Below are 24,097 nucleotides of genomic sequence, written 5' to 3'. Positions count from 1 at the left end.
TGGATCCTAACCGGAGTACAGTGTGGTCCTTTTGAAAACCAAACCACTGCTTTTATTCTGAACAATTTACTGAAAACTTTGTAAAGATTGAAACATTTTTAAGATGTTCAAAGTTCCTAAAGCAGGAAACATTTCTCTCAAGGAAAATACGTCTGTGCCACTTTGTTTTTCACCGTGTGGAATTCTATTCGGACGTTTAAGGTGAAAAAGATGGTTCTGAGGTCCGGTCAATTTCACTGTTCAAAACAAAACAAGTCCACCTTAAAAAAACAAATGATTAAATTTACTGTAACAAAAGGAAAATACCAGGAATAAACTACGACTAATGGGGGACTAAAATATTTTAGCAGTCTCTCCCCAGGGGACTAAAACGGGGGGGACTAAAACGGGGGGGACTAAAACGGGGGGGACTAAAACGGGGGGGGACTAAAACGGGGGGGACTAAAACGGGGGGGACTAAAACGGGGGGGACTAAAACGGATCTAAACTTGCAAAAGTAGCATGTTAAAGCTTTTATCGATTGTTTTTTTTTTTCCAACCCAAATATTTAGGTTAAAATTTTTACTTCTCTGAAACCAAGGCTTCAGGAAAACCTCACGTTACCTCAAAGTCATCGGTCCAAACCAGGCTCTATCTGGGAGGGCATCTGACACAAGGATACAGGTGTTACTTCAAACTGAGTGGTCTAAGCCAGGCTCTGCAGATCACTTATTTTTGGAGGATGGGAGGGCATTTGACACACTCTTACCTGGAGTCTGAATGCTGCAGATTTGGTGTGTTCCACCTTGTGATGTCATCGGGTGTTTTCCAGAAGTGCACACCAGCTTTAGCCAGCAGCTACTGTTTTAGCCGCATTTAAACTGCTCTACTCCACTCACACAAATATGAGCCCCCATTCATTTACAACATCAGAAATAAAAAATGTAAACTGCGGAGTATCACGACACAGTGGGAATAGAACGCTCAGTCCTCTGGTAACAGGGAGAGTCTGTACCGACTGTGCCTCATGGTGTGAGTGATGTGCATTGCAGTGACGTCATTTGATCTAATGCATCATTTTTAAAATATAGAGCTCCATTGTGTAATGGAGACGTTCACCTGGAATGTTCCACAGTATGGCATTAAAGAGGGGGTATTATGCAAACTTTTTATTTGGCTTTATACCATGTTACAATGTTCCCTCATCAAAAACATGTCTGAAGAGGTTATACATGTCATCCATGCATGATTCATTATTTTAACTCTCTCCCCAGGCCCTACTCAAACCCTCCTTATGGCAGTACGAGCCTGTACGAGGCTCTGCCCACAAGCCTACATCACCCATACTCCCACACGACAATTCTCCATAAATATACAAAAACATGATACAAAACTGTACACAGCAACTTCACAAACCTGATGTGATGTGCAGTAGTTTCATTAATGGGAGGCAGCTGATTGTGTTGTGATAGTGCTCTGAAGGGGGAGGGGCTTAGCACAGAGAGCAACAGGACAGAGTGTCAAAAATGAAAGTGAAACTTATGAAACATGTTAATACATTGTTTTCAGCTGATATAGCTAATTTTAGGCAATAAAAGGTAACATGGTGCGCTAAGTATATTATGTATTACAGTTAATACCCCATAAAAGTAACATACCCCCTCTTTAATACCCCATGGAAGTGAAATACCCCCCTTTAATGCCCCTCTTTACTAAAATAAATCCATCTCAGTTGTTCAGACACAGGTGTTTTGTGGGTCAGAAATGCCTTGAAAAACATGCTTTCTTACTGTGAGCATGATTGCCTCTCCACAGTTCTGATCTGTAAACTGGCCTAGACGTATCACCTAATTGTTGTCATGGAGCTATGTTTAATGCCTTACTGTGGAATATGCCAGACCCCAGGGTTCTCTGCAGAGTCCGACGCAGCGATACGGGTCAGAAACAGGACAAACGTCAGGATTCTTTCACAAAAATAAAAAATGTGGATCTTTTTAAATTTAAAAAAGAGGTTTTAGGATTTCCAGCAATTCAGCTCGTATTTATTTATTATCTAAGCTTTTTCTCAAAAACTTGCCTGTTTCAAAATAAAATGTGGAAAAATTAGTTTGACTCTGGTTTGTTTCAGGGCTGCACCTGTCACTTCACCTGCCATCGTTTCCCAAACTACACCTGTCACAGCTGCCCTGGGGCGGATTGACAGATGTGGCTGATGTTCTGCACCTGTAGGATTGAACCAGGGTCTAACCAGGACATAAACAAGGTCTAAACCAGGACCGCACCAGGAATAAACCAGGACTGAATCAGGAATAAACCAGGACTGAACCAGGAATAAACCAGGACTGAATCAGGATTGAACCAGGACTAAACCAGGGAATAAACCAGGACATAAACAAGGGACTAAACCAGGGTCTAACCAGGACTGAACCACTTAATTTAAACCAGGCCTCTCTGGTCTCGATCTTTGCTGATGTTTTCTCTTGTCCAGCAGAGGGCGGCATGAGCTCAGACAAACGACTGTCACCTCTACAATGTATTTGCACTGGATCAGGACTAGACCGGGACTGAACCAGGTCTGAACTAGGACTTTAAATTGGGACTAGAATAGGACTAGAACAGGACCAAACCAAGAACCCCCCCCCCCCCTCTTTTCCTTCCCTCCTCTCTCCCCCCCTTCCATCTCTTCACTTTCTCTCTCACTCCTCTCACTTTTTCACTTCCTCTCTTCATCTTCCCTATTCTTGCTCTCTTGCTCCTCTTTCACTCCCTCTTTCCTCTCTTCCCTCTCTCTCCTCTCTCCCCTCACTCTCACTCCCTCTTTCTCTCTCCTCCTTCCTTCCCTTCCCTCTTTCCCCTTCGCTCTCTTCTTTCTCTCTCCCCCACCCTTCCCTGTCTTCACACTCACTTTCACTCCTCTCTCACTTTTTCACTCTCTTCCTCTCTCCCCTCACTCTTTCACACTTTCTCTCCCCTTCTTCCCTTTCACCTCTTCTCTCTGTCTTCCCTCTCTCCTCTTCCCTTTTGCCTCTTCTCTCCCTCTTCCCCCCTCTCCTCTTCCCTTTTGCCTCTTCTCTCCCTTTTCCCCCTCACCTCTTCTCTCCCTCTTCCCTCTATCCCTTTTCCCTCTCTCCTCTTCCCCCTCACCTCTTCTCTCCCTTTTCCCCCTCACCTCTTCTCTCCCTCTTCCCTCTATCCCTTTTCCCTCTCTCCTCTTCCCTTTTGCCTCTTCTCTCCCTCTTCCCTCCCTCCTCTTCCCTTTTGCCTCTTCTCTCCCTCTTCCCTCTCTCCCTTTTCCCTTTTGCCTCTTCTCTCCCTCTTCCCTCTCTCCCTTTTCCCGCTTGCCTCTTCCCTCTCTCCCTTTTGCCTCTACTCTCCTCTTCCCTTTTGCCTCTACTCTCCCTTTTCCCCTCTCCTCTTCTCTCCCTCTTCCCTCTCTCTCTTTTCCCTCTCTCCTCTTCCCTTTTGCCTTTTCTCTCCCTCTTCCCCCCTGGCCTCTTCCCTTTTGCCTCTTCTCTCCCTGTTCCCTCTCTCCCTTTTCCCCCTCGCCTCTTCTCTCCTTCTTCCCTCTATCCCTTTTCCCTCTCTCCTCTTCCCTTTTGCCTCTTCTCTCCCTTTTCCCCTCTCCTCTTCTCTCCCTCTTCCCTCTCTCTCTTTTCCCTCTCTCCTCTTCCCTTTTGCATTTTCTCTCCCTCTTCCCTCTCTCCCTTTTCCCCCTCACCTCTTCTCTCCCTCTTCCCTCTCTCCCTCTTCCCTCTCTCCCTTTTCCCCCTCACCTCTTCTCTCCCTCTTCCCTCTCTTCCTCTTCCATCTCTCCTCTTCTCTCCCTCTTCCATCTCTCCCTTTTCCCCCTTGCCTCTTCTCTCCCTCATCCCTCTCTCCCTTTTCCCTCTCCTCTTCCCTTTTACCTTTTCTCTCCCTCGTCCCTCTCGCCTCTTCTCTCCCTTTTCCCTCTCTCCCTTTTCCCCCTCGCCTCTTCTCTCTCTCTTCCCTCTCTCCCTTTCCCTCTCTCCTCTTTCCTTTAGCCTTTTCTCTCCCTCTTCCCTCTCTCCCTTTTCCCCCTCGCCTCTTGTCTCCCTCTTCCCTCTCCCTTTCCCTCTCTCCTCTTCCCTTTAGCCTTTTCTCTCCCTCTTCCCTCTCAACTCTTCCATTTTGCCTCTTCTCTCGCTCTTCCCTCTCTCCTCTTCCCTTTTGCCTCTTCTCTCCCTCTTCCCTCTCTTCCCTTCACTCTTTGACACTTTCTCGCTCCTCTCTCCCTCTTCCTTCTCTTTCTTCTTTCGTCTCTGACCTGTTTCTTTCAGTGACGCAGTCCTAAGAGAGGTCAAAATAAGGATACTTCACAGTCACGACTTAACCCAGATGCCCTCCCGTCCTCCTGTATCACTGTGTGTCAGATGCCCTCCCGTCCTCCAGTATCCCTGTGTGTCAGATGCCCTCCCGTCCTCTTGTATCCCTGTGTGTCAGATGCCCTCCCGTCCTCCTGTATCTCTATAGTGTTAGATTGAGATAGGAGTTCAAATGTCTCTAAGTGTTTGCAGACGTCGTGGTGTGTCAGATGCCCTTCCAGATCTTGGTGTTTGGCGTCACAGTGGGGGAATGGCCCATGTCACTGATAGAAATGATCAGGGAAAAAGAACATTTGTGGATTTGACTTTTGTGGATCTCTGGTGTAAAATACCAGAGAACAAGAGTTTCTGTCTGAGGAACAATAGCTCTAAATTTGGTTGTGTTATTTGGTTGTGTTATTTTAATCTTTTTCCATTTAAAGTTGGTGACATTAGGTTCAGTAAATGAGTGTGATCTTTGTTTGGACAGATACTTTATCTTAAGAGCACAAATGTAATTTATCAAATAATTTTTATCAATCAGATAAGTTCAGATCCAGATGTGTGTTTGCCCTTTGTCAACGGGAGACAGAACAGACCTGGTTTAGTCTTGACTCAGTCCTGGTATGGTCCTTGTTCAACCCTGGTTTAGATCTGGTTCAGTCCTGGTCCAGTCCTGGTCCAGATCTGGTTCAATCCTGGTCCAGTCCTGGTCCAGATCTGGTTCAATCCTGGTCCAGATCTGGTTCAATCCTGGTCCAGATCTGGTTCAATCCTGGTCCAAATCTGGTTCAATCCTGGTCCGGATCTGGTCCATCCTGGTCCAGTCCTGGTTCAATCCTGGTCCAGTCCTGGTCCAGTCCTGGTTCAGTCCACATATAGACCAACATATACAAGGTGCACATTAGATGTAGTTTGTCCGTGTGTTGCCGTTGCTCTGTGTCTGGTTAAGATTAGGCGTGTGTGTGTAATGGTTAAGGTTCGGGAGAGATTCTGGGCTCGTGTTTAGTGTTGAACAGTTCTGTGTTTACTTTAGAGGAGAGGCAGGTTCTTCATGTGAGGGTCCTCTGGGTGCAGGTCTACAGCCAGAGCCCTCTTTCTTTCCCTCTTTTCCCCCTCTCTTTCTCCTGACTTTTGTGTCTTTCTTCTCTAATTCTCTCACTTCTGTCTGTCTGCGTGCATGTGTTTGTATGCGTGTGTGTGTTTGTGTGTCTCTGTAGTGTGTGTGTGTCTGTCTGTGTGTGTTTGTGTGTGTCTCTGTAGTGTGTGTGTCTGTCTGTGTGTGTTTGTGTGTGTCTCTGTAGTGTGTGTGTCTGTCTGTGTGTGTTTGTGTGTGTCTCTGTAGTGTGTGTGTCTGTCTGCGTGTGTTTGTGTGTGTCTCTGTAGTGTGTGTGTCTGTCGGTGTGTGTTTGTGTGTGTCTCTGTAGTGTGTGTGTCTGTCTGTGTGTGTTTGTGTGTGTCTCTGTAGTGTGTGTGTCTGTCTGTGTGTGTTTGTGTGTGTCTCTGTAGTGTGTGTGTCTGTCTGTGTGTGTTTGTGTGTGTCTCTGTAGTGTGTGTGTCTGTCTGTGTGTGTTTGTGTGTGTCTCTGTAGTGTGTGTGTCTGTCTGTGTGTGTCTCTGTAGTGTGTGTGTCTGTCTGTGTGTGTTTGTGTGTGTGTCTGTAGTGTGTGTCTGTCTGTGTGTGTTTGTGTATTTCTCGTCTCTTGGTCTCATTCTCTCAGATCTCGTGTTTATTTTTTTATTTTCTCGTTTTATTCTTTGTTTCTCGTCGTTTGTGTCTCATTAATGAAGACACAACATTTATTTATTTATTTTGTTTTTATATTTACAAACCAAAATGAGGCAAAACCTCGTGTCATTTTTGACACAGAAGCCACAGCTGCCCTGGGTCAGACTGATGGAGTCCTGGCACCAGAACACGACTCTCACCTCGAAACAATGTTACACAAAAAATATTTTTACAGACGTCATATTGAAAAGAGCGTATTTGATGATGCTGATAATAATCCTGCTGCAGAACATGAACACGTCTGACCATTTAAAGAAGAATCTTTAGATGAGTGAAAACAGGTCTCATTCAGTCTTCTGAATCTCAAATTTTATGGTACCACAAAACGAGAAATGTCTGAAATAAAAGCCTCTAGACACTTGTGTTTGTGACTCTGTGACGACACTTTTTAAACTTTTAACACTAAAGAAAGTGATCGATTGTCATTTTGACTCCACAGTGTCATAAAAACATGAAACTTATGAAACATGTTAATACCTTGTTTTAGACAAATACAGAATTTAAACAATAAAAGGAAACAAAGGTGAACTAAATATGTGATGTGTAACAGGTAGAAATATATACCCTCTCTTTTCTTCTGAATATTCTCCATGGAGAAGAACATATTTAAAGCTGTACTGTAGAATATTATACAGTAACCAAAGGAACAACATTTCCATGGAAATAAGCAGGAGGCCAAATACGAGTCAGGTTTGGGGAGATACAAGCCCACTCACTATAAGGATGCTGCATGTTTTTATGTTTTTAGTGCAATAAAAACATCCAAAATGAAAAAAGAATACTGAATACTGCATTCAGATGTGTTTTGTAAAGTACTTCTTCATACTTACAATACTTCTACCCAAAGCTGCATTTAAATTACTGAGTGAAGACGCAGGATTTAAAAAGTACTTTGTTTCACGTTTGTTCTGCAGAAGTTTGGAGTCTGGGAGGGATCACTAAATTACTCAAATGTGTGAATCACTCTCAGGCATGTTTCTGATGAAGGAATATGGTAGAAAGAAAAAAATAAATGAATTAAAATAACTAGATTAAAAATAAATAAATACTAACAACAATAATAATAATAATCATCATCTTTTTTTTTTTTTTTTGCATAATGCCCCCTCTTTAAAGTTTGCACCCTGTTCTTGTTTTTTTGGTGTATATATTCTGTATTTGTTTTTTTGGGTGTATATATTCTGTATTTGTTTTTTTGGGTGTATATATTCTGTATTTGTTTTTTAGGTGTATATATTCTGTATTTGTTTTTTAGGTATATATATTCTGTATTTGTTTTTTTTGGGTGTATATATTCTGTATTTGTTTTTTAGGTATATATATATTCTGTATTTATTTTTTGTTTGTATATATTCTGTATTTGTTTTTTTTGGGTGTATATATTCTGTATTTGTTTTTTAGGTATATATATTCTGTATTTGTTTTTTTGGGGTGTATATATTCTGTATTTGTTTTTTGGGTGTATATATTCTGTATTTGGTTTTTTTGGTGTATATATTCTGTATTTGATTTTTAGGTATATATATTCTGCATTTGTTTTTTTGGGTGTATATATTCTGTATTTTTTTTTTGGGTGTATATATTCTGTATTTGGTTTTTAGGTATATATATTCTGTATTTGTTTTTTTTGGTGTATATATTCTGTATTTGGTTTTTAGGTATATATATATTCTGTATTTGTTTTTTTGTGTATATATTCTGTATTTGTTTTTTTAGGTATATATATTCTGTATTTGTTTTTTTAGGTATATATATTCTGTATTTGTTTTTTGGGTGTATATATTCTGTATTTGGAACAGTTGTAATCTATAAAAGGCAGAACAAACTGAAACTTAAATATCTTGAAATAATTAAAAACATCCCCCTGTCCCGTCGGCTTTTCTTTGAACAGTTTTGACACGTTTTAATGTTTTTTTTTTTAATATTTAAATATCTCCACACTCTGACCTCTGACCCTGCTCCGCCTCGTCTCGGCTCTGCTTCGATTTCGTGTCGGTTTTGTGAAATTTGGAGTTTATTTTGGGCTTTGGGTTTTCGTGTTGTTTCATGTTTTTGTGTGTTTTTGAGTGATGTGTGATGCGTTCGCTGCCTTCATGATGTGTCAGATCTGTGGAGATTAGAGCAGGGTGCATTCACAGACTCCACGTTCACAAATGTTACTCAGGTGAAACGTTTGATCAGAAACACTTTGATTTTTGATTTTTCTATGACAGATTTTGGAGGTTTTTGAACAACTCAATTTAATGCCTTTAAAAATGAAACTGACAAAAAGAGAATTTAGAAATGAACAGACCGATCTAGACCTGTTTTAGTCCTTGTTGAAACCTGTTTTAGTCCTGGTTCAGCCCTGTTTTAGTCCTGTTTTAGTCCTGGATTAGTCCTGTTTTAGTCCTGGTTTAGTCCTGTTTTAGTCCTGGATTAGTCCTGTTTTAGTCCTGGATTAGTCCTGTTTTAGTCCTGGTTTAGTCCTAATTTAGTCCTAATTTAGTCCTGGTTTAGTCCTGTTTTAGTCCTAGTTTAGTCCTGGTTTAGTCCTGGTTCAGCCCTGTTTTAGTCCTGCTTTAGTCCTGGATTAGTCCTGTTTTAGTCCTGTTTTAGTCCTTTTTTAGTCCTGTTTTAGTCCTGGTTTAGTCCTAATTTAGTCCTGTTTTAGTCCTGTTTTAGTCCTGGATTAGTCCTGTTTTAGTCCTGGTCTAGGCCTGGTTTAGACCTGGTTCAGTTCTCTGAACCTGTTTTAGTCCTGCTTTAGTCCTGTTTTAGTCCTGGATTAGTCCTGTTTTAGTCCTGGTTTAGTCCTAATTTAGTCCTAATTTAGTCCTAATTTAGTCCTGGTTTAGTCCTGGTTTAGACCTGGTTCAGTTCTCTGAACCTGCTTTAGTCCTGTTTGAGTTCTCTGATCCTGCTTTAGTCCTGGTTGAGTTCTCTGATGTTCCCAGGATCAGTGATGTAAACGTTGTGTCCCCTGAGTCCTGTTTACGCCTGAACCTAAAGTGACACTCACACGTTCCACTGTCTTTGAAGGCACCAAAGTCCCGTCAAATCCAGGTCTAGTCTGGGCCAAGTCCCTGATGAGGACTACAGAGACCGATCCACAGGAGAACTTCTTTGATGCAGTGTCTTGCTCAATGACACAACAACAATACAGTGCAGACTACAGACTCTCTTCAGCCTGGAGACTGATCTGAACACCTTCTGATTTAGGCGTGGTTCAGTTCTTGGTTCAGTCCCTGATCTAGATCCGGTCTAGTCCTGGTTCTTAAACAAAGCCCTCTGTAAGTGCTCAAGGCCTGGGGTGATATGAGCGACGTGTCCCTGAATGCAGCACGAAGTTCCTTCACTGACCTCCAGAAACCACTGAGACACAAAGACACTGAGACACAGAGACACTGAGACTCAAAGACACTGAGACACAGAGACACTGACCTACAGAGACACTGAGACACAGAGACATTGAGTCTCGGTGTCTCAAAGACATTGAGACACTGAGACTCAAAGACACTGAGACACAGAGACACAGAGACTCAAAGACACTGACCTACAGAGACACAGAGACACTGAGACTCAAAGACACTGACCTACAGAGATAATGAGACACAAAGGCACTGAGACACAGACCCACAGAGACACTGGGACACAGACCCACAGACACACTGAAATACAGAGACACACATGGAGAGATAGACACACGCACACAGACACACACAGACACTGAGACACACATGCAGCGACACACACATAAAGACACATAGAGACAGATGAGACACACACCTAAACACAGACTCAGACACAGACACACACACAGAGACAGAAGCTCTGTTACACCAGGTGATGTCATCGAGTGGAGCTTCTCTGGGTTTTTAAAGTCGCACAGATGAGTTCAGCTCCTCATAACAAAACATGATGATGAAGGTGTTGTTCTGGGCCTGACTGCTCCTCTCTTCCCTCTGCTCTCCATCCTCTCTCTCCCTGTCAATTCTCTTTCCCTCACTCCTTCTTTCTCTTTCCCTCTCTCTCTGTCATTCATCTTTCTTTCTCTCTTCTGCTCACACTCCTCTTCTCTCCTCTCTCTCTGTTGCCCCTGTCTCTCTGCCTCATATCCCTCTTTCTCCCTCTCTCCTCTGCCCCCCTCCTCCCTCTCTGTCACTCCTTCCTCTCTCCTCTCTTCTCTCTCTTTGGTCTAACCTCATGATTGTTTTCAATTATTTGAAATCTAAAATGTTTAGTTTTTTACAGATGTTTAGTGTAATTTTGGCTCCAACTCAAAAAGATAAAAGCTTATCCTTTGTTGTTGTCTTACTCTCTCACCTCCCTTTCCCCCTCTCTCCTCTTCCACCCCTTCACCTTTGTCACTTTCAAACCTCTGTCACTCTCTCTCCTTCCATCACCTCTCTCGCTCTCTCTCTTCACTCCTACCTCACCTCTCTCTCCCTCCTTTCTCTCTCTTTTTTCACTCCTCCCCCACCTCCCTCCTCTCTCTCTCTTCACTCCTCCCTCACCTCTCACCCTCCTCTCTCTCTTCACTCCTCCCTCACCTCTCACCCTCATCTCTCTCTGTTCACTCCTCCCTCACCTCTCACCCTCCCCTCTCTCTCTGTTCACTCCTCCCTCACCTCTCACCCTCCCCTCTCTCTCTGTTCACTCCTACCACACCTCTCACCCTCTTCTCTCTCTCTTCACTCCTCCCTCACCTCTCACCCTCCTCTCTCTCTCTGTTCACTCCTCCCTCACCTATCACCCTCCTCTCTCTGTTCACTCCTCCCTCCTCTCTCTCTTCACTCCTCCCTCACCTCACCCTCCTCTCTCTCTCTTCACTCCTCCCTCACCTCACCCTCTCTCTTCACTCCTCCCTCACCTCTCACCCTCATCTCTTTCTCTCTCTCTTCACTCCTCCCTCACCTCTCACCCTCCTCTCTCTCTCTCTTCACTCCTCCCTCACCTCTCACCCTCCTCTCTCTCTCTTTCTCTCTCTTCACTCATCCCTTACCTCTCACCCTCCTCTCTTTCTCTCTCTCTTCACTCCTCCCTCACCTCTCACCCTCCTCTCTCTCTTCACTCCTCCCTCACCTCCCTCTCTCCTCTCTGTCATTGCATTGTTAGCGTGCTTAGCGCCCTGCTCGTTCTCACTTGCTTAGAGTTCTCACAGGAAACTGTCGTGTGAAGTTTAAAAAAGGCACTGAATCTGAACGAGACGCTGACGACACAGAAACAAAAACCTCTGAATGACCCGTGTGTACAGCTTTAAAAGGCCCAAAATAAATGACCACATTCAACTTTTGGGTTTTATAAAATATCACATATAAATAAAGAAATACACACAAAAATGTCAAAATATCCAGTCATAAGAAAATCATTGTAATGATGCACATGTGGAAAAAAGGCCTTTAATTTGTTTTTCATTTTGATTGACTGGGAAAAATTATATATATATATATATATATATATATATATATATATATATATATATATATATATATATATATATATATATATATATACATACATACACACTATGTATATATGTGTATACACACACACACACATATCTATATCTATAAAATGTATTTATTTAATTTATATGCGTGTGTGTGTGGTTCTTGTTTATGTTTTAGGTTAGATCCTTACACATAAACGTGCAGTGAAACAGAAGGAGGTGAGTGTGATCAGTGTGAGACCTTCAGGCTCCAGGTGTTTCACTCAGTCACATTTGTGCTCCGTTCACTTCAGTAAAGCCAGGCTTAAACCCACAGACTGTATAATGAAGTGGACTGAGGGCGTCACCAACAGCGTTCGGCTCCAAATGAATCTCATCGAGGCTTCAGTTATAGCAGTTAATCTGTCATGGCAACCATGAAGCCAGTCAGGAGCGAGGTTGTTGGAGATAACATCCCTTCCTGCTTGCACCACTGGTTTGGTAGGGACTGGGCGCTTAGCAACGCTGTCAATCAAACCTGTTGCCAACACCACCAGGAGTGACCTCGGGGAAGAATGTCCCTGATTTGTCTATTAATGTTCATATCCTGATTTAGGGGAAAAATTGCAAAATAAAAACCTCAGGTAGAGCAGGTTAAAACCAACATTTTAAAATGACGAGTCTGACAGCAGCAGTTACAGAGAGAGGGACCAAGTTTTTTAAAAGTAAATTAATTGGAGCCAGATTCGATGGGGTCAAATTGTGCCCATGCTCACTTCCTGTTTGGAACATGGCAGATAACAGGTCATGTCCAGAGATATAGACAGTCTCTAGTTAAATCACTTAAACCTTGTGTTGATCAGCATGTGTCATAAACGAGAGGCTGAGGAGCTCAGGCACACAAGAGGAGCTTGGAATAGAACTGCTCCTCCTCCATGTCCAAAGGAGCAGGTGGAGAAAATGTCTGGAGATGAAGGAATTATCTCAGAAGAGGGGGAAGGAGGGGAGAAAGGAGGTGTCTGAGGAGCTGGAGGAGATGTCTGAGAAGATGGAGGAAGTGTCTGGGGAGTGGGAGGAGGTGTCTGGAGAGGGGGAGAAGGTGTCTGGGGAGGTCTAGAGACAAACAGGAAACGAGACACAGAAACTCTTAAAGTCTTTTATTCAAATACAGAGAGTACAGAGTCTGCACCGAGCCAAGCCACAAAAACACACCCTCCTGTGTGTCAGATGCCCTCCCTGTGTGTCAGATGCCCTCCCAGATGTGATTGGTTCAGAGTGGATTATAACCATTTTTTGGGGGGGTCTTTGTGGTGTGGCTCGGTGTCTGTGATCCAGGAGCAGAAACAGAAGTCATTTATTTTATTTTCTGAAACATTTAAAGTTTAATATTTGTTTTATTTTGAAGCAGAACTGACCTCAGCGTTGCAGAGAGGAGCCGAGTCTGGCTCAAAAACAGGTCCAACACTCAGGAAATCATCACACAAAACTCAGACGATTAAAGTGAAAAACGTGTGCGACAGAAGGGCTGCGTTTAAGAGGAGCCGTTTAAGAGGAGACGCTCAGGAAAGCTCCTAGTTTCAATCTGAATGTTTCAATTTTAATCTACGTTGACTTTGCACCAGTATGTTTTCATTATTTCAGACTTTAAGGCCAGACACTGCAGGTAAGAGGAAAAACATCTTACATTTACATTCAATTTGAAATGTTTCTGTTGTTGAATGTAAGAAAAAAAAAAAAAGTTTTTCATCATGTTTCATATAATCATCATTTCAGGTGTGAAAACTGCCAAAATGTTCTATATTTGACATTTGAATCTCACAAATAGTTGGAGCCATGTTTAAATTTCTCCCTTCTTTTTGTTACATTAGATCAGACATGGGCAAACTACGGCCCGGGGGCCACACACGGCCCTTTAGTCTTCTTAATCTGGCCCTCCAAACGTGACAAAATTATATTAAAATAGGTGAGGGTAAACCTTGTTCAAAGTTTTTCTGCTGTGTTTATTTCACTGAAATTTTATAAATTAATTATCAATTTAATTAATGCATTTGGAAAACAATTTGTACAATGAGCCTTACATATTCATGCTTTGCTACATGTTACAGGCCAAATCTCTACTGTAGTATATACATGTATATGTATCATGGCCCGGCCCCTCTGTCAAATTTTAGAACCCATTGTGGTCTGTGTGTCAAAAATTTGTCCACGCCTGGACTAGAGACACTAAATATTCAGACAGGAGTTTGGATTTTATTTAATATTTTAAGAAACTAAATCTCACTGAAAATTACCTTTTTGGAATTAGATATAAACAAATCCTCCTCTATGTGGTGTAAAAATCTTTTGGTGTGTGCGTGTGTCTCTCTCCCTCTGTGTGTCTCTGTGTGTTTGTGTGTGTGTGATACAAGGGGAGACCCTTCTGAGGGAAACGGCCCGTGAACAGTGTGTCTGCAGGATAACTCAGTGAAATATTGAAACGTCTTTGGTGCAGAGTGGACACATGTTTCACACGATGAACACTGACACCAAAGTGACCCACGCACACAGCACTGAAACAAACAACTTTAGCTTCAGACTGGACCTGAAGCATCTCCTCTTAAACGATTCTGGTTTCAGACCTTCTCGTGTTTACAGGCCTGTGATTCAAAGGCCCAAAATAAACCCACAGAGATTCAACATTGGTGCAGTTTTTATAAATAAATCAAATAGATATAATAAAAAAAATAAAAATAAATTCTACTCCAATCATAGAAATAACCGGAGGCAAAATGCAGGTGTTATTTTGGGCCTTCTGTTTGTTTTTTTTATTTGACTGACTTGAAAATGTACAATTATAATTCAGTCTAGGATGATTTTAAAATTATTGTTATTATTATTATTTTACAAATATAATGAAGTGACAAAATTCCTGAAGATTTTTTTAAAAATTCTGTGCTGATGAAATACACAAAAGTCGACGACAAAACAGTAAAAAAAAAAAAAAAGAAAAAAAAGAAATGCATATTTAGTGTTTTTGAGGAAACTCGGCTTTTGAGCTGAAAGAGACGAAGGAGCGAGTCCACGTCGGGGACAAAAGTTTCACAAAATTTTAATATTTTATGTAGAAATGCAGTTTTTCTGAGCAGAGCTGTGTGAGTCCAGGGTTACATTGCGTGTTTTTGGTCATGTGATTGTTCATAAAGCTCAGAATCACACTTTAAACTGAACATTTGTGAATATAATTGTAAATCTTTGATCATTTGTGAATAAAATATTAAATCTTTGTTTCACAAACGAGTCCAGATTTGGGAATGTCTCAAAACGGTTGAATTTCGAGAGACATTTTGGACATGTGGTGTGTGGATCCAGACTCACGTTTGTAAAGAGGAAACACTCCCACTTCATGTTCCAACTCTGGACTCGAGAGACATTTCCAAATCCCTCTAAAAAAAACACCTTTTCAAAGCTGCTCCTCGTGCACTTTTGTCCCTATTTTATCTCCACAAAATATGATTATTCATTTGTGAATCGTTGCTAAAGTGTGAATAAGAAATGTATGTGGCCTTTGACCCGCTGGAGCCGCTCCTCGCTGACATTCGTTGACGGTGTGAGTTACATTCCACGTTTCAGCAGAAAAATAAATGTTTAAATCTGTACAATTTCAGAAAAATAAATTCCTGAAATATTTAAATCTTTTTTACATTTGAGTTTCTCGCTGAGGCCAGTTCTGCTCAGACACCAGAGCACAAGCAGCACAAGCAGAACGCAGGCCCGAGTCACAACAAGAACAACCCTCCACTGAAACATGTCTGAAGCACAAACGAGTGCTCTGTGTGTGCACCGTTTACTCTGAAACACTAAAGGCAAATGTGCACAGAACGGATCACTCCATTTTCAACTGGAAATATTGACTCCTGGATTTTGGGTTTTATCAAATTAAATCTGAATTCTGACAAATTAGAACAATAAAAAAACATTCTATGATTAATACTTAAAGTCCTATTAAATCAGAAGGACTAAACCAGATCCAAACCAGGTCTAAACCAGCAAAAAAAAAAAAAAAAAAAAATCTGATCAGGTATAAATGGATCCAAACACGTCTCAAATGTTGATTTCTAGATTTCACAGACCTAAAGAAAAAAAACCCTCTGAATTTCCACCCATATATGTGTGTGTGTGTGTATATATATATATATATATATATATATATATATATATATATATATAAATAATTATTTGATTGTTGTTGAGAGATTGTGTAATTCTTTTCTGGTGTGACTCAGGCCTGAGACCAAAAGCATTTGAGTTTTGTTTTTGTGAAGCTCTAAAGCTACAGCAGAAAATACCGAAAATCTCACTGTTTTTTACGGTTTGTTTTTGAATGCGGCACGACGAGAGAGGAAAGGAGACGAGAAACAACGAAAGGAGACAGGGAACTAGTAAAGGAGACAAGGAACAAGGAAAGCAGACAAGAAACAAGGAAAGGAGACAAGGAACTAGGAAAGGAGAAGAGAAACAAGGAAAGGAGATGAGAAAGAAGGAAAGGAGACAAAGAACTAGTAAAGGAGACAAAGACCAAGGAGATAAGGAACAAAGAAGGAGACGAGGAAGTAGGAAATGGAGAGTTGGATCGGGATGTGGCCGCGCTCACACCAGGAGCAGAGGGAAAATCGCATTTTAATGAATTACAAAAATCACATCCAGTTTGAACTGAGTACAAAATATGAGAGAATATTTCAACAAAAGAAGAATCTGAAAGAAATGTGACGTTTTAAAAATGTCTCAATCTGTTTAAATCATTTAAATGTAGCTTTCATTTTTACTATAAGTTATTTTAACTCAAAAGGACTAAAGCAGGCCTAAACGGGACTAAAGCAGGCCTAAACGGGACTAAAGCAGGCCTAAACGGGACTAAAGCAGGCCTAAACGGGACTAAAGCAGGCCTAAACGGGACTAAAGCAGGCCTAAACGGGACTAAAGCAGGCCTAAACGGGAATGAAGCAGGACTAAAGCAGGCCTAAACGGGAATGAAGCAGGACTAAAGCAGGACTAAACCAGGACGAAACCAGGACTAAAGCAGACACCGGTTCAAATAGTTTAAACTGTTTTTAAACCAAAATGTATTATTTTTAGTATTTATTTTACTTTTAAAATCTAATTTCAAGACAAATATTATTCACGCAAATGTAAAATCCTCTGTCCTGGGGCAGTGGGTTGAGTCTTTGCCCATAAAGCTAATGATCACTGGTTTAAATCCTTCTAACTCAATTTTTTTTTTTTAACCAAATAACAAACTCCTCCTGGTGTGAGTGCAGCCGACATTGATACTGTGAAACTTTGAACCTTTTACCACTGTGTTTTTTGTTTTGTTTTTTCTTTGTTTGTTTTGTTTGTTCAGCGTCACATGATCCACAGCGTCCACAGTACTTCCTCCTCACAGATGACCGTGGCGACAGTCCAACAGTGATGATGTCATGATGATGTAATGCACTTCACAGGAGACAGTAAAAACAGGTCCAAAAAGGTGCGTTTAGTCAAACTTTTTTAGGAGCGAAGTTAGCCCCGCCTCCTCCTCAGTTTGCTCTCAGCCGATTGGATGAAAATGGAAACGCAAATGTGGGTTTTGCTACATATTTCAGACCAGGTCCAGTTTAAAACACAAATGTATCCGAGTTTAAGGTGTCAAGACTCAAACCGGGACTAAACCAGTTCTAAACCAGGACTAAACCACTACTACGCCAGCACGAAATCAGCACGAGACCAGGACTAGACCAGGACTAGACCAGCACTAGACCAGGACTAGACCAGGACTAGACCAGCATGAAATCAGCACGAGACCAGGAATAGACCAGGACTAGACCAGGACTAGACCAGGACTAGACCAGGATTAGCTCTGATATAGCCATAGACTGTATAAAAAAAGTGGACTAACACCTGCAGCGTCTGGCTCCAAATGAACCTCAAGGCTAGCAGTTATAACGGTTAATCTGCAACCAGGAACCATATTTGGAAATCCAAGCACAAAACCAAAGACCAACCAGGAGAGAGGTGGTTGAAGGTAACATCTCCTCCCACCCACACTGCCGATTTGGCTTATCAACAAGGCTATAAAATTAAACCTGTTGTTAGCAGGAGCGACCTCGGGTAAAAAATAAGGTGCCTGATTTGTATGTTATTAATGTTCATATCTCAATTTGGGGACAAAATAGTGAAATAAAACGGATCATGTAGAGCAGGTTAAAACCAACATTTTAAGGTCAGAATAACGAGTCGGGCAGCAGCAGTTACAGAGAGAGGGACCACGTTTTTTCACAAGAGAGTGAACTGCAAACAGAGCTCGAATTAACCACTTTGATCACTTCCTGTTTGGAACGTGGCAGCTATAGCAGGTTAGTTTTGTCCATTTATATATACAGTCTGTGGATATACCTGCAACATTTCTTAACAAATGTGATGTTTATGGTTAATTTCTCTGTAATCACTGGGCCTATCCACATGAAGAAAAACAAAAAAAACAAAAAAACAAAACTGACACAAAAACTGGCACAAAGTCCACTGTTTTGTGTAAATAAACAAAATGATTTTCGGAGCCTGGCATGGATGAAAAGGATCAGAGAAAAACGTTCGGGATTTTGGGTTTTGGAGATTTCTTTGAATCTAAATGGTGAAAGAGGCACTTGCTTCATGAAACAAAATCAAACACGTGGGAGACTTACAATAAATGATACATTTGTGTTTGGGTGCAGTTCTGTTTAAAGCATTTCGATTGTGTGGTTTGGAATAAACAGAGCGTCTCTGGACCTGGTCGGGTTAAATGGCTTCCACAGCTTAAGGTGCATGTTTTATTATTATTTTAGTGGCACTTTTCAAACGCCACATCTCTGCTGGTTTCAGGTCAGGAAGAAACGCCAAACTAGAAAAATACTCAAATATTAAAATAAACTAGTGATTATGAAATTTACTTTAAACATTAAAAGACATTCTTAATTTCACTGTTTGGAGATGATTCTGAAAGGAAAATGTGGAAATTTATTTAAAAGTCCTATATTATGCAGAATAGACTCTTGTAGCTGTAAGTCATGTTATAATGTTGCTCCCTCCTCAAAAACAGACCTGGAGTTGTGTTTTGCTCCATTCACATGTGTTTGAGTAACACTTTATCATTAGTCTGTCTACATCTCCAAAGCTCAAAATGCTCTGTTCCACCTTGTGATGTCACGAAGTGGTAGTTTTCAAGTTAACAGCTCCTTTTACCTTTAGTTGAGTAGAAATTGACAATTCCATGGCTAAAATCATCCAAATGATTCTAGTGAAGGTGTATGGAGTTTAAAAACACAGTGGAGCACTTCCTGTATTACCTCATTACATCACAAGATGGAACAGAGTGTTTTCAGTTTGAGAGAAGACCTCAGCCTAAATCTGCAGGGTTTGTGTTTCAAACATGTGTGAATAAAACAAAACACAACTCCAGGTCTGTTTGTGATAAGGAAACAACATTATAATGTAAGAAAACAGCCTCACACGGGCCCTTAAAAAATTTGAACAATCAAATGTGCCTCAAGAAAAAAGTATTTTTAAAAAAATCTTTTTTTAAAAAGTGCAATTTTTCAAACAAGTGAAGTTTGAAATTGTAAGTGCAATAGATTTGTTTTAACAACTACAAGTGCAGGTGCTGCTTTAAGAACAATGGAGGAAGATAAAATCAAAGTTCAGAATAAATTCACTTGAAAATTTGGTGTTTTTTTAAAAAAGAAAATTTTTTGGAAAAAGAAAACGTTGGACTGAGGATTCAGGGGGCGCTTCGCTCTTTTTACAAAAACGTAACAAAACTTTAAATTTTCCCAAAATGTGAAAATTCTGGGAAAGTTTCTATTTACAGGACGGAGCCGCCATTTTGGAGCAGCTTTGGCACTCGACACAATCCGGCGTCAGTTCGTCCACCATGTCGATAAAGTCCATAAAGTTTCTGTAGTTTTTGTGTCGTGGTTTTTTTGTAGTTCTGCTGCTGATTCAGGCACAAAGATCCAGAGTCTTTTCAAAATAAAACCATCCGAAAGATTCAAACTTCACAATCTGGGAATGAAAATGTGAATTATTCTAATTTATTTCACATGAGACTAATCTAAATATTTTTATAGTGTTTGCAGTTTTTGAGTCAAAAATCTTACAGAAATGGAAAGCCAGAATTCTTAAAATGATTCCACTTATTTTAATATTTTTTTGTCTAATGTGATTCTAAAAATACACTTGGTATAAAAGGACTTATTTCCAAGTTTGATCATTTTGTGGATATTAAACTGTAATTTTTTTTCCCAGATCATGACCCAAACCTCCTTGTCTTTTCAATTTCTGATTTGTCCAGTGGAGTCTGTGCTGCCAAAATAAAAGCCTGGTTTGATGAGCTCTTATTGTGACGGGTCCTTCTTCAACTTCCTCTGCACCTAAAACAGAGACAGGTGTGAAAAGGTGCACGGAAGCAGGACGGAAACACGACTGAAGCACGACTAAAGCAGGACTAAAGCAGGACTGAAGTAGGACTGAAGCAGGACTGAAGCACGACTAAAGCAGGACTAAAGCAGAACTGAAGCAGGACTAAAGCAGAACTGAAGCAGAACTGAAGCAGGATTGAAGCAGGACTGAAGCAGGACTAGACTAGGACTACATCAGGTGCACATGTGACATGACATGAGTCACACTGGGGTCAGCCATAATCACCTAAACTGTGGATTAAACAACTAATCCTGGTTCTGTTAATCCCAGATCACTTTCTCAGAACAACATCTGTGCCCCTCTCCTCCGCTCCGCTCCTCTCCTCCACTCCTTTCCTCTGATCCTCCGACGTTCATCACTGCTCCTCTCCCCTGCTCCGCACCTCTCCTCCGCTCCTCTCCTCTGCTCCTCTCCTCCACTCCTTTCCTCTGATCCTCCGATGTTCTCCTCTGCTCCTCTCCTCTGCTTCACTGACCCTCTCCTCTGATCATCTGCTCCTCTACATCCTCTGCTCCTCTTGTCTAAACCAGGACTACAGCCTTTGGTGAAACAAACTTTTGGAGTGATTTTAAAAATAGTCTGAGACATGTCAGTTCAAAGTTATTTTAATAATTGTGTATTGTTTTAATATTTTTATGTAAATGAGTTTGTCTGGAGTTTTCCCTGAGGAGCTTTGACGGCTCTGTCAGCTGACTGTCACCACTCGCTTTAGATCAACAGATTTAACAACAATCTGCCCCCAGAGTCTGTCAGACTGAACCAGGACTAAAGCAGAATTAGACCAGGACTAAACCAGGACTAAAGCAGAACTAGACCAGGACTAAAGCAAGACTGCACCAGGACTAAAGCAGGACTGAACTATGACTAAACAAGGAGTGGAGCGGGACTAAAGCAGGACTAAAGTCGGACTAACCCAGTACCAAACTAAGACCAAATCAGGACAAAACCAGGACAAAACCAATTCTAAAGCAGTTCTAAACCCGTTCTTTTCTATTGTATTGATAAGAGACTCTCTATGAGGACAGTGCCCCCGGTGGTGTGTTTTATCTGGCGTCTCAGCAGGGGGCGGGGCTATTTGTGGCGCCGCGGCTGCTCTTTTTGGCATCGGTGGAAATATTTGGTTTGGCGTCGCGGGGGTCCTGTATGATCGGCTCCCGCTGAGAGCTCCTCTTTGTCATGGATTTAAAGGCTGTAACAGGATTTAACAGCTGAGAGAGCCATTAGAACCAGGCGAGAAATCTGGTTTAGATCTGCTCCAGTCCTGGTTCAGTCCTGGTTCAGTCCTGGTTCAGTCCTGGTTCAGTCCCGCTTCGAGTCCAGGTTCAGCCCAGGATCAGTCCAGGTTCAGTCCCGGTTCAAGTCTTGGTTCAAGTCCTGGTTCAAGTCCTAGTACAATTCTGGTTTAGTCCTGCTTTAATCCTGGTTTGGTCCTGCTATAGCCCTGCTTAAGTCCTAGTTTAGTCCTGGTTTAGCTCTGATTCAAGTCCTGGTTCAACCCTGGTTTAGTCCTGCTTTAGTCCTGATTTAAGTCCTGATTCAAGTCCTGGATCAACCTTGGTTTAGTCATGGTCCAGTCCTGCTTTATTCCTGGTTTAGTCCTGGTTTAGTCCTGATTTAGTTCTGCTGTAGTCCTGGTTCAAGTCCTAGTTCAACTCCTGGTCCAAGTTTGGTTTAACAATGACTGGAGTACTTATTTAGTTCAAGTTAAAACAAAGAGTGTTGTTGTTAGACTCCTGATCTCTCTGAGTGGAGTGTATTGCTGTGACAGAGTGGCTCTCCTCCCTGTCATGAGGAGGTTGTGGGTTTGATTCCTGACCTCAGCCGCTGGACTCTTCGCTCAAGTCATGTCTTCGGTCCATCCATCTCCCGAACACTCCTCCAGTCTGCAGGTCCAAAGAAGGCTGTCGAAATCTGCAAAAAGAACAGAGTTAAACTAGGGTTAAACCTGGACTAAACCAGGACTAAACCTGGACCAGACCAGGATTAAACCAGGGCTAAACCGGGACTAAACCGGGACTAAACCAGGACTGAACCTGGACCAGACCAGGTCTAAACCAGGACTAAACAAGGACTAAACTAGAGCTATACTTGGACTAAACTAGGACTAAACCAGGACAAAACCTGGACCAGAGCAGGACTAGAGCAGGACTAGAGCAGGACTAGAGCAGGACTAGAGCAGGACTAGAGCAGGACTAGAGCAGGACCAGACCAGGGCTAAATCAGGGCAAATGCAGGACTAAACCAGGACTAAATTAGGGTTATACCTGGACTAAACCAGGACTAAACCTGGACCAGACCAGGACTAAACCAGGACTAAACTAGGGTTAAACCTGGACTAAACCAGGACTAAACCAGGACTAAACATGGACCAGACCAGGGCTAAAGCAGGGTTCAACCTGGACTAAACCACGACTAAACCTGGACCAGACCAGGGCTAAACCAGGACTAAACTAGGACTAAACCAGGACTAAACCTGGACCAGAGCAGGACTAAAGCTGGACCAGACCAGGGCTAAATTAGGGCTAAACCAGGACTAGGACAAAACTAGAACTAAACCAGGGCTAAACTAGGACCAAACCAAGACTAAACCAGGACTAAACCTGGACCAGACCAGGGCTAAACCAGGACTAAACTAGGACTAAACCTGGACCAGACCTAAAACTGGACCAGGCCAGGGCTAAATTAGGGCTAAACCAGGACTAGGACTAAACTAGAACTAAACCAGGACTAAACCAGGACTAAACTAGAACTAAACCAGGACTAATCCAGGACTAAACCAGGACTAAACCAGGACTAAACCTGGACCAGACCAGGGCTAAATCAGGGCTAAACCAGGACTAAACTAGGACTAAACTAGAACTAAACCAGGACTAAACCAGGACTAAACCAGGAGTAAACCAGGACTAAACCAGGACTAAACCAGGACTAAACCAGGATAAAACTTGGACCAAAGTTAAACCAAACGTGGAGTAAACCTGGAGTAAATCTGTACTAAATCTGAATCAAACCTAGATTAAAACTGTACTACACAAGGTCTAGTGCAGTGCCATTTCTTCCTCCACAGCTGCTGGTGTTTTGGTTGACGGCTAATTTTCATAAAAGTAAAATGCGTCTGTTTTTTGAAGATTTTTTACACATTTCGTCTCAAATTTGGCTGAGATTGGGCTGATGTTTGGAGTTTGCAGTGGGGCTGTCAGTCACACACTTGTTTAAATCATTTTCATAATTACTGTTCTGAGAGGTGCTTAAATCAGACTGCAGCTGAAGGAGGCGGAGTTCCACATTAAAATGAACAACGCCACCGAAAATTACACTCAATTAAAGCACTCCAATCAAACGATCATTTTACACTCGTTACAAGAGGAGTTATTTTCAAGTCTCAAGTTTGATGCATTTTTATTCAGAATGTGTGGGCTTCATTTGAAATTTAAGTTTGAAGATGTTTAACCAGGACCAAAGCAAAACTGAGCTAGGACTGAATCTGGACAAAGCAGGCTCTAAACCAGTGAGGTGTCTGGGGAGGGGAAGAGGGGGAGGTCTATAGACTCATTGTATATATCTCTGGAACGTGACAGCTAGTGGGCTAGCTATGTCCAAACAGGAAGTGAACACCAATTCTGGCTCTAATTCACATTCTATTCTAGAGAGGGGGAAGAATCGTGGGAGAGAGGAGGAGTCTGGGGAGGGGTAGGAGGAGTCTGGGGAGGAGTAGTCTGGGGAGTGGAAGGTCACCTGAAGTGGTCATGTTGCGGAGCACTCAGGTTTTTGTTGAACCAGCTTAGCTCTGCCTCCTGTGCTCTCCCATTGCTCCCATTAGTCAGGTCCTGGGAGCGTGGGCCAATCAGATCAGAGCTTGGCAACACACTTCCTGTTTTACCGTTGAACCAGCGCTGGCTCAGGTCATCGGCGAATGACCACCGCGACACAAACTCCTCTGGGACTAAAGAGAGAGAAAGGGAGTTTGAGCTGAAATGATCAGAATGAGTGTGGTGAAGGTGAATGGAGTTTAAAAACAGAGGAGCTTTATGCACCTCCTGATGACATCACAAGGTGGAACGTTGTGTTTGAGACTTGAGATTCTACAGGATTACTCAAATGCAAAGTTCTCTTCGCAGACACTAGAGTTGTG

General features: G+C 42.0%; 2 protein-coding genes across 3 annotated transcripts in view; both read right to left on the bottom strand.

The window, feature by feature from the left end:
- Window positions 1-24,097, bottom strand: part of LOC117378631 (proteasome subunit beta type-7-like) — a 273,780-nt gene that overhangs the window by 117,280 nt on the left and 132,403 nt on the right. The window lies entirely within an intron of this gene.
- Window positions 16,323-24,097, bottom strand: part of LOC117378964 (zinc fingers and homeoboxes protein 2) — a 47,814-nt gene continuing 40,039 nt past the window's right edge. For both annotated transcript variants that reach the window (XM_055225120.1, XM_033975670.2), the window contains 3 exons: window positions 23,701-23,908; window positions 21,785-21,879; window positions 16,323-19,919 (listed from right to left, as the gene is read on the bottom strand). In XM_055225120.1, coding sequence (XP_055081095.1) covers window positions 21,786-21,879; window positions 23,701-23,908 — 302 coding nt within the window. In that variant the 3' untranslated portion in view covers window positions 16,323-19,919; window position 21,785. The remainder of the gene's footprint in view (window positions 19,920-21,784; window positions 21,880-23,700; window positions 23,909-24,097) is intronic.

Source organism: Periophthalmus magnuspinnatus, chromosome 11, assembly GCF_009829125.3.
Source record: "Periophthalmus magnuspinnatus isolate fPerMag1 chromosome 11, fPerMag1.2.pri, whole genome shotgun sequence".
Classification (NCBI taxonomy): domain Eukaryota; kingdom Metazoa; phylum Chordata; class Actinopteri; order Gobiiformes; family Gobiidae; genus Periophthalmus; species Periophthalmus magnuspinnatus.
Note: the sequence above shows the minus strand (reverse complement) of the source record. Positions and strands in the feature narration are given on the sequence as shown.